Source organism: Gracilinanus agilis, chromosome 5 (genome assembly GCF_016433145.1).
Source record: "Gracilinanus agilis isolate LMUSP501 chromosome 5, AgileGrace, whole genome shotgun sequence".
In the NCBI taxonomy this organism is placed as follows: Eukaryota; Metazoa; Chordata; class Mammalia; order Didelphimorphia; family Didelphidae; genus Gracilinanus; species Gracilinanus agilis.
Window position 1 is genome coordinate 243,861,642 of NC_058134.1, and position 19,208 is coordinate 243,880,849.

The 19,208-nt window shown below is 39.3% G+C and overlaps 1 protein-coding gene across 1 annotated transcript in view; it reads left to right on the forward strand.

Moving 5' to 3' along the window:
- Positions 1-15,270, forward strand: part of KITLG (KIT ligand) — a 95,110-nt gene extending 79,840 nt beyond the window's left edge. Inside the window, exons 8-11 of the mRNA XM_044679170.1 lie at positions 4,110-4,219; positions 4,864-4,931; positions 8,663-8,739; positions 15,250-15,270. Of these exons, the coding sequence (XP_044535105.1) occupies positions 4,110-4,219; positions 4,864-4,931; positions 8,663-8,702 (218 nt within the window). The 3' untranslated portion in view covers positions 8,703-8,739; positions 15,250-15,270. The remainder of the gene's footprint in view (positions 1-4,109; positions 4,220-4,863; positions 4,932-8,662; positions 8,740-15,249) is intronic.
- Positions 15,271-19,208: the final 3,938 nt, after the last annotated feature.

Genomic DNA, 19,208 nt, shown 5'->3' on the forward strand with positions numbered 1-19,208 from the left:
CTTACATTTATCTGGATGATAGAGCATGTGCTGATTGCCGTGCTTTTGACCATGGTCCTGCCCTCCAGGCAGAGACGGGCTCTGGTTGAGTTGAAGACCACTGATTTTTCTGAGCTCTGAAGCCTGCCGAAAGCGTTCCCCTTTCCACTCTACTTTGGCCCTGGCAAAGCTGCTTATTGAAACCAAAACTCGCGCTTTACTGCTAAACAGCTGCCCGAGCTCTGCCAAAATGAAATTGGATAATGATCAAGAAATTTGCAAATCATCCAAATTAAATAGTTTTCTTGAAGTGAAAGTCATTTCCTTCCCTCTAAGTCAAGAGACGTAGGCAGCCCTTAACGTCAATTTTAATTATTTGGAAATGATTTATTTTCTCCTAAGGGCAGAATGTCAAGATGCCAAGATCCCCACTTTCTCATTTCTGTGAATACCTCTTAGAAATGTGCTGAAATGTACCAGAGGGATGCCATGTGGAATCCATGGGAAAGCAGCTTTGTGCCCCGGGCTGGACTTAAAAGAAGGTTCAAGAGTAGAATCAGGCTGTGCTCAGAGAGGCAGGAAGACTCCTCTCTGATTTGACATGAAGCATATTTTTTTGTCAAAGAGGAAACAGTCCATCTCATTCTGAAGTGACCATGGCCTTTGGATCTCCCCAATCCTTTAGCATAAGAGCAGGAAAGGTAGCTCACTGGAGAGGCTGCTGGATCTGGAGTCAGGAATACTTGAGTGCAAATCCAACCTCAGACACTTATGAGCAAGTCACTTAACCTCGGTCTGCTTCACGTTCTTCACCTATAAAATGCATAATAAGAGAACTTAATGGGCATCGAGGTAGCACAGTGGTTTTAGAATGCCAGGCTTGGAGTCAGAGGACTTCCATTCAAAGGTGGCCTTGGGCACTTTCTAGCTCTGTGACCCTGGACAAGTCACATTGCTACTTTTCTGTTTTAAAATTGCTACTAAAACAGAGGATAAGCGTTTTAAAAATGAGAGAACTTACCTCCCAAGATCCAAATAAGAATATTTACCTTCACGTGCTATATAAATGCTCTCTGCCATAGACAGCAAAGTGATGTCGTGGATGGAATGCTGGATGTGGCATATTAGGAAGGCCTGAGTTCAAATACTGCCTCAGAGATTTATTTTTTTAGCTAGATAACTTTGGGCAAGTCACAACCGCTATCTGCCTTGGTTTCCTCATCTGTAAAATAGGGATAATAATAGCACCTACCTGTCTGGATTGTTGTGAACATCAATTGAAATACAATGTAAAGTGCTATATAAACCTCAGCTGTTTTATACTATTTTTGTAGTCATTGGCCCCTGGGAATTGATATCAAACAATGTCAGGCCATTGGCAGATTTCTCAGGAGTAACATTTTGATTTCATTCCTATACCATGGATGTACAAGTTTCTCCAAGAATCACCAGGGAAGCCTAGCAGCCTTCAAGGCATGTCCAAATCCAACTAGCTCTTTCAATCTTGGGTTCGAATCTTGGCTCTGCTTCTTACTAACTCAGCAAGTTTCTATCTATTCTCTGGGTGTCATTTCCTCCTCTGTAAATTGATGGGATGAGATTCAATTTCTAAGATCCCTTTTACCTCTAAATCCTAAGGCTGTGATTACAAATGGGCTACCTGTACGCTCAGTCCCAAGTTCACTAATGGTTTGTATTCCCAAAGTTTATGTGAGCTTTGTGGGTCAAGGGAAGTTACCCTGAACCTCAAGTAAAGATTCAGCTCAACAGTGTTTACTGTATACCAGAAGCTGTACTGGATTCTAGGGAAACAATGACACAATGGTTTAGATGTGGGGTGGTAGAAGGGCTAGAGCTTCAATAGGTGGGGGAATTGGGATAGATCTCTTGTACTTAATTGATGCATTTGATGCGAGCCTTGAAGGAAGTCAGGGATGACACAAGCAAGATGTGAGGAGGGAGAGTGAATATTCTGACAGTTTGTGCAGAATTACAGAGATGGGAGATGGAAGGGAGGAGATGAGGAACAGTTTGGCTGGAATGGGTAGTATACATAAAGGGAAATAAGCTTTAAATAAATGCCAAATAGGAGAATATCATTTTTATTCAAGTGGCAGCAGGGAGACACTTGATACTTCTTAAGCAGGAGAGTGACAGAGTCAGACTTGTGATTAGGAATATAAATTTGGCAGCTTGAATAGATAAGGGAGAGATTAGAAGCCAAGGGCCATTTACAATGTGATTACTTTCTAGCTGTGTGATCCTGGACAAGTCACTTAACCCCATTTGCCTAGCCCTTACTGCTCTTCTGCTCTGGAATTGATATCAGTTCTAAGAAGATGTTTTGGGGGAAAAAATTGTAAATACAATAGTACAGGTGAGAGAGGATGTGGGCTTGAGCTCGGGTGGTTATATGGTATATGTTAGAGATGTTATATAAATGGAATTGACAGGTTGTGCCAACTCACTGAGTTAAGGGTCGGTGGGGAGTTAAGGGGTGGAGAATTAAAAGTGACTGAGGTTCTAAACATCTGCTACTGACTAGAAAAAATGGTAGTGTTAACAACAGAAATAGGGAAGTTGGGGGATGGGGTGAGGAGATTAGAGGTAAAGACAATGAATTCCGTTGAGGGCAATTTAGCATCAGATGTCTATAAAACATCTAGGTAGAGGTGCCCAGCAGGCAGATGAAGCTATGGACCTGGAGCTCAGGAGAGAGATGAAAGTTGGATATGTACACACGGAAGTAATCTGTATGATGATGATAAATGCATTGGAGATGATAGAGAGAGGGAGAGGGAATAAAGGAGACATGAGGAGGACATGGGATGATCAGGGACCCAAGAAGTAGAAGGGCAAACTCATCACGTGTGAGAGCGGAGGACATACAGAGCTCTGAGGTGTGGAGGACTAGAGAGGAGTGTGTACAGTGGATGACCTTGAACTAAATAAAATAGCTTCTGTCATCTGCTGAGAGAGGAGAGCAGATGTATTAGAGTTGTGAAATTGAGAGGAAAAGGATATAGAAAATGTGTTAGGGAGTCTCTACGAGATGAATGAAAGGTTTGCTAAACAATGGCGAGGACCAAGGATTTAGATTAGCGTGGCAAAGGACTCAGTTGGCGGTTTGGGAATAGCAACAGGAGGGTAGGTGGTGGGAGAATCCTAGGGCAAAGAGGGTAGTTCTGCCCTGAACATTCATAACTTTGGGCAGATCCTTCGAACTCCATGTCAGTGTACTCTCATCTACGGCACCTTTCATAGCTAAGTTCTTTGGCCTGAAGATTCTAAGAACAGCATAAACTTGCTGCTTCAAAATGAATTAATGACTTTTTAGCATATACCAGAAACATAATAGATAAGAGAAATTATGCTCTGTACTATATACTCTATTTGATAATATACCACCTAGGAACAACTGCAGAGTAACTTGAGCCTTCCTCTAAATAATAATCTTTGGAGCTAATGAAATTCTGTAAAGAAAGAGTTAAGTTACACCAAGAACTTAAATGGATCTGTGCTCTTATCTGTTTAGGAGTTTTCCTCCCCAGCAAAGCTTAGGTTCCAACCCATCCATATTTGTCCATCTTATGCCACTCCACTATTTCTTTCTTCCCATAATATCAAGATAAGGAGTCCCTCTAACATGCTGGGAAGCTTATCCATATTCAAGATGGCCTACTTCTTATTAATTTGAGAAATGATTCCCTGTCACTTGTAAGACTTTAGGCAAAGTGTATTAAGAGTTAATTAGAAAATAACTTTGGAAGACGTGATGAGATATGAATAGAAATTTAAAAGACATGTGACAGTGGAGGAATTTACTCCCATTGGGGAGAGAGTGTAAGGAATATCGAGAGATTGGCATAAACTTAAGTCAATATCTTCATCAACACATGGGTGGTTTTCATTGTTGTTTTCTTTTAACTTTTTTAAGCTTTTGGAAGGAAATATCCTTGTATAACTTTTCCACCCTGAAAAGTCTTCTCCACAGAAAAATTACTTCTTTAAAAAAATTAAGTAGAATTAAATCAGACTATCCTAAGGAAATTATTCATTGTTTGCAGCATGCTGGAGCATTCTCCTGTATGGTTTTGTCTTCAACACAACACTTTTTTTTTTAATTACAGGGAAGGCAGCAGGATCCACTAAAGACCCAAGTGTGCATTGGGTAGCCATTGTGTTACCATCACTATTTTCTCTTGTACTTGGCTTTGTTCTTGGAGCCTTATACTGGAAGGTAAGGAAACCCCAAATTTGCTACTTATGTTTAGATTAGTTATAAGTGGTTAGTTAGCCACCATTTTGTGCAAAATTGAATCTACCAAGAAAACTAGTGACACCTACATTCTTTCTGTGACACATATTTAGACTCAAATGGGTTTCTCTTTGCTACCTGCCATATTGGTAAAGGTCCTATCTTGGTGTGTACTTAGGAAATGAAAGCTGCTTCTAATATTAAATTCTAATTAAATATTAATTCTAAATTAAATACAAAAATATGCTTTAAAATAACATTTCAGAGTCAAATAGGAATTTTTGTAGTAGGCTGTTCATGTTCACACATGCCTCTCTTTCCCTTATTAGGTCTCTACCTCTATTACAAGTAGCTTTGACAATTTTCAGAACATCTCTTAGACTGAACCCCATTCAAATAATCAGTTTTTTTATTTATTGATGCCTCTCTCTTTTTCCTATTAATGCTGAATTGATTACAAAGTATTCTTATTTTTTAAATAAAAAAATCCTTAAACATGTTTTGTGGCATGCTGAAAAACTATCATTGGGATTTAAAATATCGGAGATGGAGGATATTTACTTCTTAACTTTTTCCAGCCTTTAAAACTACATCTGTATGATTATGTTTCATTGTTCTTTTCTTAGAAAAAACAAATGAATCTTAAAATGGAAGTTGAAAACATAGAGACTAGTGAAGAGGATAATGAGATAAGGTAATGTATTTTACCAAATATACACATAATTGTTACTCTGTGTAATGATTAAAAATGATGAAGGCTGATATTAAGAGGAAAACTAATATTTTATTTAGACCTGTGTTGATAGAATCGGACCATGGGCCTGGCTATTTCAAAATTCCCGCCTCCACAATTACATTCCGTACCTTCCCTACTCCTCTCTACATTCCCCAGGGAGCGCGCTCAGGTAGCAAAGAGGAAGTCAAGCCCGACTTCCCAATATTTAAAGCCGGGCTTTACCTTGAAGATGTCATCCAAAACAGGAAACCCACTGGACCATGGAAAATGTAGTTTTCCAAGTGTCCACAGGAAATTTGTTATATATCTACATATCTTAAGGCTCATATGAGCCCTAATACCTCTAAATGGAACCCCAGAATTTTTAAATAACACATCTGCAAATCTATTAGGTATTCATGACCTCTCCCTCATGTTCACACTGTCTTGTGTAGTTTCAGCTTACAGTATTTCTGAATTCACATTTACATTTTGACCTCTCACTGGGTCACAGGTCTCTGCATCTGCAGTGAACTCTTCCACAGAGATGGCTTCCTGGTCAGTAAAACAGTAGAGTCTATCAGCTTTCTTTCCATGGTAGAACTATGGTCTCAGAACTTCAGAAGAATTAGATTCAACTCCTTTATTTCCATTTCCTGTGTCCACTTTTCCCACCACTGCTTCCTCTTTTCTTTGACTTGAATCACCATCTAGTGCCTACAGCTGTTAGCACAAGTCTATGTGACCGCTGCTACACTCATTCCATCCTTTAGACCACCTCCGTAATAATCTAATTCTCTCACTCTCAGCATATCACTTCCCTGCCCAACTTAGTGACTTCCTATTGCTAATAATAATAATAATTATTATTTTTATGTTTATAATTATAACAATATAATTATACTTCACACAATTATATTATCTTCTTTATTATATTACATATTTATCATTTACATATAAATTATAATTGCATAGATGATTATAGTCATGAGCAATAATTTTATGATTATATTGTCAATATAGCCTATATGTATAATAATTTTAAATGCTACAATACTATATTATACTATAATATAATATGTGTTATACTATATATGCTATATATAGTATAATATAACAATATGTTGTCCTATATATGCTATATACATATAGTATAACAATATGTGTTGTACTATATATGCCATATATAGTATAATATAATAATAATATAATTATACTACAGTTTAGGAAATATTATCATTTTATCATATTATAGCATAGTATTCAGGCAGCTAAATGACAACTTGGTGGATAGAACACTGGACTTGGAGTCAGGAAGATTTGAATTTAAATCCAACCTCAGAAATTTAGTACCTGTGTGACCTTGGATAAATCACTTTAACATCTTTCTGCCTGGGAAGCAGCTAGATAGCTCAGTGAATAGAGCACCAGCCTGGAGTCAGGACGATCTGAGTTCAAATCCAGCCTCAGGCATTTATTAGCTTAATTTCTGTTTACTTTATCTGTTAGAGAAGGAAAGGGCAAACTGCTCCAGTATCTTTGCCAAGAAGATTCCATGGACAGTACAGTCCAGGGGATCACAGAGAGACAACTAAACAACAACAATAATATTATTTAATATAATATTTTAATTATACATCATGTATAAGTATAATATGGTATATTAATAATATAGCATTTTATGTAATATTTTAATTATAATATATATTTACAAAATACATATTTTAATGAAACAACAGAATTTATGAAAGAATTAGTACGCTATCTTTCTAATTGTATCAAATTATATTTCCGTATATCACCATCCTTAGTGCCTGTAGGAGCTGCTTGGTACAATCAATGGAATATAGAACTTAGAATGCAGATGACCCGCTTTCAGAATCCTACCCCTTCCACTTATTTAACCACAGGGCCATGGGCAGGCTTGTTATTCCCCTCCAGCCTCAGTTTTGTCACCTACAAAATGGCCATGATCATCCCTGTGGTCCTTGTCTCACAGGATTATTGTGAGACACCAGGGAGATATAATAGACCTAAAGTGGGCTCTGCAAACTTGAAGGTTCCCTGTTGGCTGAAAGTCGGGGTCTGGTCTGATCTGTGGAGCTCTTCACTCTCCGCTTCTCCCATCTCTCCAAAATTATCTCTTCTTCCTGCCACATCCAGCCCTCGTGATCTAGCCCAGCTCATCTGTTTGCTGTCCCTTAAACCTCATTCACTTCCCACTATTTGTAGTGCTCTTTCCCTAAAGTCTCCCTTTCAACATCCAATTCATCATTGGTGGGCTCCCACGTGGTATGCAACACTGAGCTGGGCACCAGAGATACAAATGAGAAAACGATCCATTGGTGCCTGCTCTTAAGGAATTTCTCATCTATTTTTTTCCTTTAAGACACATTAACCTTGGGGTCTGGGAACTTGTTTCAAATGTGTCTAGGAACAACTATTTAATATAATTAGTTTCTTGTGTATTTAATTGTATGCATTTGAATGTATTAAATGTATGGATTTATTATTATAAATATTATTATATTCAATGTATGAATTATATTATATGCATCATTCTGGGGCCGCTAAGTAGCACAGTGGATAGAGAACCAAGCCTGTAGTCAGGAGGACCTGGGTTCAAATTTGACCTCAGACACTTCCCGGTTGCATGACCTTGGGTGAGTCACTTAACCCTGTTTGCCAAGCCCTCACCCTTTTGTCTTAGCCTCGTTACTAGGACATAAAGTAAGAGGTTAAAACAAAATAAGAAGGTCATTTCAAGCTTCACAAGACTGTCAAAGAAGTCTAACGCCAAGAGGGTTAAGAACCCTTGTTTTAAGCCCTTGTCAGAAGTTGGATACCTTTTCCCAGGTTAACCCTGCACAAGTCGAATCATCTTTTTCTATATGCCATCCAGGAATAATTTGAATTTCTCTATATTTCTTCGCGAGGGAGCATGGCATGGTGCCTGAACAGAGCGCTGCTCTGGAAGCGAGGAGGTCCAGCTCTCCTCCATACTCCTTGCATTGCTCCATGCAATTTTTTTTTTCAAACCCTCACCTTCCACCTTAGAATCATCAATACTGTGTAATAATTCCAACGCAGAAGAGCAGCCATGGGGGTTAAGTCACACAGCTTAGCAGTGTCTGAGGTTGGATTTGAACCCTGAGCCTCTTGTCTCTAGATCTGCTTCTCTTATCCACTGAGCCATGCATCTGCCCCCTATTATGAGCTAATTTTGTCTGACTTGTAGAAAATGTGCCAACTTGCATTAAAGAAGGACGTTTCCTTGCCTGGGAATTGCCTATAATAATGACCTTATTCTATCAATTATATTATATTATAAACACATTTGTTTATAATAATAGCGACACACACAGTTGTTAAATGCGCGCGCGCGCGCGCGCACACACACACACACACACACACAGCCTTTCCAAGTAGACTCTCAGCTCCTCCAGGACAAGAATCGTGCCTTCCGTCCCCTTTAACTCACCCAGGCGACTAGAATTCTCCGCAGTGGGCGCTCAGCAAATATTAGCTGAGGGGCAGCCCCAGGATTCTGACCCAGAGCAAACTACAGCCAGCTCCGTTTTGCAATCTTTTGTGCTTGAGCCCACAGCAAACACCGACTTCCCCAGTGATCGGTTCATGATGTTCTTTGCAATCTCTAGCCAAAAGCAAACAAGCATTTTCTATTGTCTCTTTTTTTTTCTTCCCCCCAGTATGTTGCAAGAAAATGATGGAGAATTTCAAGAAGTGTAACTGTTGCTTGTGTGAACACTGTTACTTTTGCACAAAGGTAAGTTCTTCACAACAAGAAACGTTCACCTTCCTGTTGGCCCCGAGTTAGAATCTGGTTTTTATCGGGTCCTTGATTTAGTATGTCTGATTTTTAAAACTCAGGCTATTCTCTGTTGGAGTCATGCATGTCTAATTCGTTCCTTATGAGTTCAGTCACAAACATAAAGCAAATATAGTCCTGATGAGGGCTGGCTTTTGCATGGATAGTGCTGCCACATTTTTAAATTGACACCTCTAAGGAGAGAGTATTAAGATTTAGGGGAGGGGCAGCCAGGTGGCTCAGTGGATTGAGAGCCAGGAGGTCCTGGGTTCAAATGTGAGCTCAGATACTTACTAGTTGTGTGACCCTGGGGAAGTCACTTAACCCCCATTGCCTAGCTCTTACTGTTCTTCTGCCTTGGAACCAATGCACACAATGATTCTTAGACAGAAGATAAGGGTTTAGTAAAAAATAAAAAGATTTAGGGGAGGGGGCAGCTGGGTGGCTCAGTGCATTGAGAGCCAGGCTTAGAGATGGGAGGTCCTAGGTTCAAATTTGGCCTCAGACACTTCCCAGCTGTGTGACCCTGGGCAAGTCACTTAACCCCCATTGCCTACCCTTACCACTCTTTCACTTTAAAATCATTGATTCTAAGATGGAAGGTAAGGGTTTAAAAAAGAAAAGATGTAGAAGACTAGAAATTAGGAAACAGATAAGGACTCCAAATGGAAAAATAATAAATTTAATAGGTATGTGCTAGATTCCCAGCAAATGACACCTAATTCAAAAGATTCCTACCCGGGTGGTATGTATACCCTGATAAAAGCAAGTGTGCCCCCTACCCAAGACACATCGGACACAAAGTGATGGCAGACCAAAGCCCAACCCAGTTTAGCAAACATCATTTAAGGTACCTGCCAAAGCAATGAGGACACCTGTGTCCTTACTGAGTTCTAGCACGTGTGGCTCCATGGAAAGAGCTCTGACCCTGGAGTCCCGGGATGTGAGTTCAAATCTCTGGCTCTATCACCTAGTAACTTTGTCCCTACAACCAAGTCGTTTAACCCCTCTAGAGTTTCTTTAGTTTCTTCTGTAAAATGAGGGGGCTGGACCAGATGCCCACTGAAGTCCCTATGATTCTCTGTACACAGATAAGTAAAAACAAAGTAATTAGAGGAGGGAGAGAGATTAGGAAAAGCCTGTATAGGAGGAGGCGTCAGAGCTGACCTTTGAAGGAAATGAGAGATTATGAGAGGTGGAGGTGAGGAGGGAGCGACATTCCAGAAACGGGTCAGCCCGTACCGAGGTACAAAGATGGGCGATAGGCAGTCTTCTGCAGGGAAAACCTAGAAGGCTCTCAGAATGCTTGGAACCAAGACGTGGTATGAGCCTGGTTGAGGAGCATTACAGTCAAGGAGAAGAGAGAAATTGGAGTGATCTCACTTTTAGGCTATTTATTTCCCCAACGTTTTTCTCTGATTCTCCTCCCAGGCTCCCTAGTGCCACGAGAGGATGACTTGGTGGTTCCTACCTGGTTCACAACTGATTCATCTTTTCTGATTTCTACTTCATTGCTGTTTGTCTGTCCTCCCCTTCTCTCCTCTCATCTCCTATTCAGTGTCTAATACAGTCACCCAAAAGAGATGATCATTTCTCTTTAAATCCTGAATTCCTGGCCCTCCCTGTCTTATTCTCAGCCTATGATTTTGACCTCATAAGGAAAAATAATTGAACATGTCCAGCATTCACTTAGCTATAATCATCATGTGGTCATGTGCATCTCTCCATCTAGCTTCAGAGAAGAAGATGAATGTCTTCTCCAAAGGGAAATCTTCCATTTGTACTTGGGGTCTTGTCCTTGCCCATCTTCTCCTGGACCTCATTCCTGGAACCCTTCTCCTCTGATGTTCATTCATTTCATTCAGGTCCAACTCTTTGTGACTCCCATTTGGGGTTTCTTACGAGAAATACTAGAGTGGTTTGCCATTTCCTTCCCCAGCTCAATGAAAAGATTTGGAAACTGAGGCAAAAGGGGCTTTGTAACTTGCCCAGAGCTACCTAGCTAGTAAGTATCAGAGGCTAGATTTAAACTCCTGGATGTTCTTCTTCCTGACCTCAGGCCTGGCCCTCTATCCACTGTACAACCTCGCTGTCCCCATCACCGACATTTCTTACTTTAGCCAGTAGAATATAGGAAGGGACTTTTTTGAATTTTGCCATTGTATCCTCAGTACCTCTTATGGTACCATATACCGCTATAGGTTAGGGATAAGGACTGAACCTGTGATTTCAGGGTTAAGGGGACTCCCAGGTGAGCAACTTTCCTCTAGCAAAGAAGACTGGCATTTCCTCTGTAACTTATGATCCTAGAGAGTTGTCCAGAGCACTAGAGTTTGGGTTACTTGCCCAGGGTCACACAGCCTGTCCATGTCAGAGACAAGCCAGGTCATGGAGGCTTCAAGGACAGCCCTCCACGTATTGTCCCGTGACTGCCTTGTATTCATATACAGTACAGGCACCTAATAGATACCTGCTCAATGTATTAGTCTTTTCCATTGGCGTATTCCCATCAACTTCTTAGACATGCTTATATCTTCTATATCTTAAAAGAAAAATCAGTTCACCAACAAGCATTTAAGCATGTGATAAGTTCCTATGTCTATATGGATGGAGACATTCCTAACTTTAGAGGAGTTTATATTTGAACAGAAACAGTGATATAAAATAATAACAGAAAACTTGTCTTGATCTTGTAGGACTTTAGAACTTCCATTCAATCTCATCTCCCTTTTGTTGCCAAATTCTGCACTTAAGATCGAGTGGCCTCCTATTCTCCGGTATTTCTTTCCATTCTCCCCAAATCCAAATTATTATTCTTCTTGGCACTCATCTCTCTTCCCATCAAGCTCTACTTCTTCCTCAATTGTTTCAACCTTTATATTTAACAAATAATAATAAGCAGCACTTAAATGATGTTTTCAGGTTTACTAAGCAGTTTTCATATATTAACCCATTTGAGCCTTCTAGCAAATTTACAAGTTAGGAGTTGTTATCTCCATTTTACAGAAACTGAGGCAAACAGGAGTTATGTGACTTGCCCAGGGATCACACAGTAAGTGTGTGATGCAGGACTTGAACTCTGGATTTTCTGAATTTCTGACTGTAAAGGAAATTGAAGTATTATTTTCAGTAAACACAACAGCTTAGAAACCAGCACAGAGAAAGCCAAAACTACTTATTGCCATGAGGAAATTAGAGCCATACTTTTTAAAAGAGTCAGGCTTGCAGAGGCCAGTGAGAGAAACACAGATCCTGAGTTGTTTGTGAAGCCCTTAGCTAAAGCTAGATTGTGAATAGGTGATGAATTAAGGAGCCAAGGAGAGATGAGAGGATCTGAAGATTAGGTAGCTAGTGACCAAATTTTAGACCTTTTAACCTATTTACCCACCAAAGTCTAAAACCTTTTGAAGGTCTACAAATGAAGTAATGTGTGCCAAGAGTTCTGCAAACTTTAAAGTGACATGTGTGTGTCAGCTATTATTATTACAAATATGCTAGCTCTGCTTTTTCTTGAAATTCTTCCAAGTTATGAAAACTATGAAAGTTGGAGAGCACATTGATTCAGGTCCTACCTAAAAGGCCAAAGGACAAATTCTGAAGAATGCTTGTTCTATTGAATCTGATTAAGGAGGAGAGAGAGGTAATAAATATTTAGGGTAAGGGTTAGCATACTACCAATCAGGAATATGCTGGTGAAATTTTACCAACTAGGTCTCTAGGGAAAAAACAAAACACCTGGCACAATTTAGCTTAACTTATATTACTAACATTTTTCTCCATTAATTTCTTAAGTCCATTTAGTCAATCAGCAAAATAAATCAAGCCACAATTTGTGATAGATGTTATGCTAATCACTTTTTCAAAATATTACCTCATTTGTTATAACAAACCTATAAGTTAAGAACAGTTATCCTCACTTTTCAGAAACCGAGTCAAACAGACGTTAAGTGACTTGCCTAGGATCAAGACAGCTACTAAGTGTATGAGGCTAGATTTGAATTCATATTTTCCTAACTGTGGCTCAAATCTAACACTCTCTATAGTGTGTCATCCAGCTGTATTTAACTATCTGACTACCTTAATAACTACTTTCCAGTAACCTCACTTAGGCTTTCCCCCCTTTCTAAACCTATGATTTTATCTTGTGGAAGTAACCTCTATCCATATAGACTGGTGGTCCATCTGTAATTTTACAGTCAAAAATAATTGCCTGGGACACCAAGAAGTGACGTGACTTGTTGCTCAACATAGAATGCATTAGAGACAGGAACTGAACCTACATCTTCCTGACTTTGTGCTCAACTCTCTAGCTACTCTTCCATGTTGTTGCCCCTGTTGGTCTCTTGGGTTTCGTGTCAGATGCTCACCATTTCTTAGGGATACTGAAGCTTACTACTAATTAGCTCTGTTAAATTCTAGAGACAGATTTCTTCTTTCCCTCTATGTTAACTCTGCTTAGCCAAGGTCATGAGAGAGAATTTTATTAGCATTTCATGAGACTCTTTGGAAGCACATTGACACTGTAGTTCATCAACTAATGACTACTGGATTTCAGGTTTGTATTGGGACATATTAGAAATGGTGGTTCTCAGATCTTGATGCTAGATTATAGCTTATGTCACATACTATTCAGAGAGCACTGTAAAAAGCAACACTGTTTTCATAATAGTTTAACAGTTTTGTTCTTTGTTAGACCATGAGCCCGTGGATCATAGGATCAAAGATTAGTGTCGAAGGGGATTTCAGAGGCCATTGAGTTCTTCCCCATCACTGCCATTTTGCAGATGAGGAAAATGAGGCACAGAAGGGTTGTGATTTGCTCTAGATCACATAACTAGTACACGAGTTGGGATTTGCCTAAATCTAGTGCCCTATCCCCCATTCTGTGCTACCTCTCTTGAACTAGGCTCGTAATAAAACAATGCAAGTATGAGTGAGTTTGTAAGGGTGATGTGGAGATTAAAATTAATATTCAATAGCATCTGCACTTATACAGTAAAAAGGAAAAGGTCATAAAATTTTAGATTAAATGTGAGTTAAATTAACATAGAGGGAAGAGTCATGTCAAGATTTAGAACTTAAATGTTATCAAATTATAAAATAATAGATTGAGAGCTGGAAGAGGTTTTTTAGGCATCGAGTCCAACTTCCTCATTTTAAAATTGAAGCTCAGAGACCTATGTCACACAGATTACAGAGCTGGGATTTTTTTCCCAGGTTCTCTGACTCAAAATATAGGACTCTTGTGATATAATTATCTAAAGTTTATTAAAAACACATAGTAATTGAAAAGGAAATGCAAATGCTTCAAATCAGAGCTGGAAAATGTCAAAAATTAGCCCCACGTTCTATGATTAATTTGAGCTCAGCAGCAAGAAACCAGTGTTGTTTCCATGTTTTGACAAACATGAGTATGCTGCCTCCTACTAACTTCTACTATAGTGTAGGACTTGGGGAAACTCTTGATCAGAATTTCTATCTGATTTTCTTTTCTTCAACTCAAATATTGGATCAGGTTTTGCAGGAGTGGTCTTTGGTCAGTTTCAGTAGGTGCTATTCTCTCAGACAGTTCTTGGTTCTTTTGGAGAGGACCATCTGAGAAATGACATAAGTTTCAAATTTGGCAGAAATTTTGCTGAGAGAGCTCCAATCTTAAACCAGTACCCACCTCTCCCTCATTTTTTTTTTGGTTCAAGACTTAGAAATACAGTGTTGTATTTTAAGTTAGGACCTGATTCTGATCAAATTATGGTGTTTTTTTTTGGAGACATCTAGGTGGCACAATGGATAGAGTACATGGTCTGGATCTTGAGTTCAAATCTGACCTCGCACACTTCCTACTATGTGACCATAGGCAAATCACTTATCCATGTTTGCCTCAGTTTCTGCATCTTTAAGTGAACTGGAGAAAGAGTTGGCAAACCACTCAGTTTCTTTGCCAAACAAACCCTCTAAAGGGGTCATAAAGAATTGGACAAGACTAAAAAAAAAACAACTAAAAAACAACATGGTAACAATATTGTCATATTGTTAGAGAGGTTAGGTAATCTCTCCAAGTGCTGGTATCTGCTAAATAACATTTCAGGCAATTGATTTGCTGATCTTCTGGCACTCTCTCAGAGATACTTCATACTTCTTGCTTGTTGACCCTTTCCTACTGCCTCGCTCTCTCTTTTTTGTCTCCTTTTATTCTATCTGTGTATCTACCTGTATGCCATAAGATTCCCGTGGGCATTTCTTAGCTATCCTTGGAGACTCTCAGGGCCAGAATGATTGCTGACCTTCTAGAAAAACCTTTGACGATGTTTTTTTTTTTTTTTTTACACTCATGTGGGTGAGAGGGGCTCCCAGGGCATTGCTGACTTAGTAGATTTGTCTGAGTGCTTCTCTGATCAAGAATGAAAAGACTGGAGAAAACAGAAATACTACAATCTCTCTCTCTCTTTTCTCCCCCTCCTTCTCTTCTAGGCGGGTAACAGTTTTATGTTTGCTTCATAAATGAAGCAGCTTTAAGCAAATTCATATTCTGTCTGGAGTGACAGACTGGGTCTCTGTCTGTACTTGCTATCCATGACTCCATAATGATGATTCAGAAATGGGGACAAAGTGTCTTACTGTGAAACCAGCGCTGAATTAATCATCTGCAAAGAAGAATATGCATGGAGCAAAACTCTATTTTAAGAATTTGGGGATTTGCCGTCTCATTTCGAACTGGTAACTCATGTCGGGAAAGGATCCACATTCCCTGGACTTCATGCACCACCCGCATGCCTCCAGCAACGTGTAGTTTACCAAATTTCCATGTGTTCTAATCCTTCAATTGCCATCTGCATCCCACAGTTTAACCTGCTCTATAGAACTGAACTTGAGTTTGGATTGTAGGGATTAAAAAGTTAAAAAGAAGCTAGAGAAAGCAAGAATTTGGAAGACACTGAGAAGAGGGGAAATCTGAGAGATGCAGAAGGTTAGCATGATGGCCTTTAGTCTTATCGAATCTAGGTTCATGTTTTGGATGACATGGCATGGATCCAGTCTTTTTCTCTGCCCAACGAATACCATATCTATATCCATCTCAAAAAAATAATTCTTTTTAAAGCCTACCGGATAATCTGACATGGGCTGTCCATGGCTGTCCATGCAGGGAAAGTCTATACTGAATTGGACTGGTGAGGTTGTCACCACATGGAGAAGCTCTGAAAGAGTTAACATATGAAGAAGCTTTCAGCACTGAATATCAGAAGGGCCTACCCGAAGAAGACATTTGGTGCCCGTGGTGATGTCTGCCCTTTTTTGATAACCACTATGGAGTGTATAAATATGTTTCCAAAATATATAAGAGCAATTTTATATACATATATTCTAGAAACCTTACACAAAGTTAATGTAAAGAGAGTCTTAGGAGAAACTGCTGAATGTATGGAGATCCCTCTTAAAACTGTAGCCATGGGAGGGACGTGGATATGGCTTAGAATATTCAGCATCTAACAAGAGACAACCATAGCCCTAACTCAACATTGGTGTCCAAAATCTTGGCCTTTGCAAAAGAGCAAGAAATCTAGAAATCTTTAGCTACTGGTAACATAGTCTTTGTCATGTTTGAAATATCCATTTATTTAAGATCGGGCACTATTCATTAAAGGTATAATTCAGAGATTTTGTTAAGCTTTATTCAGTTTTGCATGTTGGCTTGCTGTTTAAGACACATGACTGCCTAGGGCATAATTTGGAGAAACTTGGCAAGTGTTGCTAAGAAGGGCAAAGGATCTGTGATTTTCATCAGTACGGAGGATTCTCAGAACCCGTCTACAACCTACTAGAGAGATCCTAAGGAGTTGGTTCTATGAGGTAAATAGAAGTTAGTGAACGACCAACCTAGTGTCACATCGCTAGCAAGTGTCAGTGATGGGATTTAGACCCAGGTCTTCCTGACTCCAAACCTTGTACCGATTCCACTACCCAAGCTGCCTCTACTAGAGTTCTCCATAACAGAGACACTTAGTAGCTTTTAATCTCAAATTTATGAAGTGTCTTGAGAAACCTTTCTAATGATATTTTCTACCTTCTAGAGGTGGACAGTTCATTAAAGCCAATGAACAACGAACAATTAACTTTTACTTTTTTCTGCTGGATGTGTACCTGTGTGTGTGTGTATGTGTGTGTGTGTGTGTGTGTGTGTGTGTGTGTGTATGAGTGTGTGTGTGTGTGAGAGAGAGAGAGATTTAATGTGCCACAAAGCTATAAATGGAGCCAAAAGTGTATCCTTCCAAGCTGATGTTTGGGGCAACAGGACAATGATGAATTATTCCCACAGACTGGCCATTGACCAACTGGCCTCTTGACCCAGAAAGTCATGAGACAGTCATTGTTTTCCTCCCTTTGTATCGAAATGTCAGAAAGTCTCTGTAGTCGTTGGAATCTTCCATTTGGACTATACTGTATGGATTGCCCAATTCTCCAAGCTTTAGAAGACAATTAGATACATTTAACAGTAAAACAATGCTGAGCATAACTGCTTGATGCTAGTTAGTCAGGCACTGGCTGTGACATACCTGCTTGTAGAGAGGACACATAGATGCATTATTGTGGTCCAGAGTTGACCAAATAGAGAACCTGCACCATTGCTGAAGTTATCCAGCTGGCATCTACATCTAGGAAAGCACCTTGAGATTTTCTGTTACATTCCTATCTCGTGATTACATTTCAGAGTTGTCTTTTGAAGTAACCTTAGAAGGTCTGAAGATCCTACATGACCCTTAAAGCTTTGCACCTTATTTTGAGAAGCCTAGATTGTAAAGAAACCAGCCCCATGGCTACCAGTTCTTAGACAGTGAAATCCAAATGGTCCTGAACATTGGATCGCACAGTATGCTTCTTACACTGCCACTCTCAAATATCAGAAACATCTTACTTCCCTTCATTTGATTAACAAACTAGTCACTGGCCATACCATACTATAAGCTAAAATGCCAATTAAAAATGTTTCCTTTAGATATTTAGATTGTTTCTAATAAGTCATAGTTGTTTGGGCGGGGAGGGGAGGTGTGGATTTTCATACCACATTTGATCAACCAAATTCAATCTAGTTTTAAATCTATAGGGGGAAAAATAAACTCCATATTTGATAGCTGACCCTATGATGTATCCTCTTGTTAAAGTGTCATCCACATTTCTTCCTAATGGCACATTTCGTCCTTCTACATTTCTTTGTCTTCAACACAGAACAAGGAAAGAAAAATAGAGCTGACAGTTTTATGCGTAACATTCAATTTGGGGGTCTGAGTGTATAAAATGCCAACTTCCAGAATCATTATTGTTTTTGTTTAAAATGTCCGTACAGGGCCCATTTGTCCATAGAGGATTTAGTTTTACCTAAGGTAAATTGGATAACTTAGCACAAGTGATGACTTTTCAGCTTTGCTTGAATGAGCATTTTGGATCACCTCCTATAAATGCATCACTATATAGGCAAGTACATTTGAGATCCCATAGTCAGGAAGAATTGCTTTAATGCATGTTTAACATTTGGAAACACACCAAATTATACATTTCAAAATCCTTATTTTATTAAAAGCTAGGAGCCTCAAATGCAGGATATACATAAAGTCTGAAATGCCAGAAGATATTTGAAAATCAATTTGGGATGGACCAATCGGTAAATTACTTTTTTGGCCATTTGTTGTTATTGTTTTTCCATGGGAAAATGAGAGGCGAATTTTATAAGTCAATTCATCCTCGGCATAATTCTAGAATGCGCCACCTTGAAACTCTTCTTAGACGTAATCAGCAAACACTTTTAAGCACCTGTGGGCTGGGTATCACGCTAGGTGTGAGGAGAAGACGAGTTTTTAGCCTGAATGCTCCAAGGAGCGGTTCTGAGTTACACCTTCACTGGAGTTGGAGATGCCTTTGTTCTGGGAGACAAGTAAGAGTAATTTCCTGATGAGGATGTTTTCCAAGCAATTATTCCTGTAAAAAGCCCCTTTCTGAGATCCTGAAATATTTACTAAGCAAAAAATGCACTTCTAGCAATGAATTTAAGTATTTGTGGATTTCTGATGATGACCACCAAGTACATACATGCCCACTTGCATCCTCTTTATTATGATTTTAAGCCCAGGAGCAGTGGAATGGAAGATCCAAAAACACTGCGCCATTTTCAGTTTTTTTTGACTCATGAACTGCAAGACCCACAATATTTCCCCAGTCAGAAAATCCTCAACTTCTACACTATCCAAAGCTAGTGTAGGATTGCACACGAAATCTCTTTGCTATGATTTTGCGATGTGTGCTTGACAAAAGGACCCAGATTCCTTTTAGATGGATGCATAGGCATATTGCTGGTTCTGTTTTAGGTTGGAGTTCTAATGTAAATGTATGTCAACACTACTTTGCATAGTTTATTATGACTGAAGGTTAATTAAATCAAA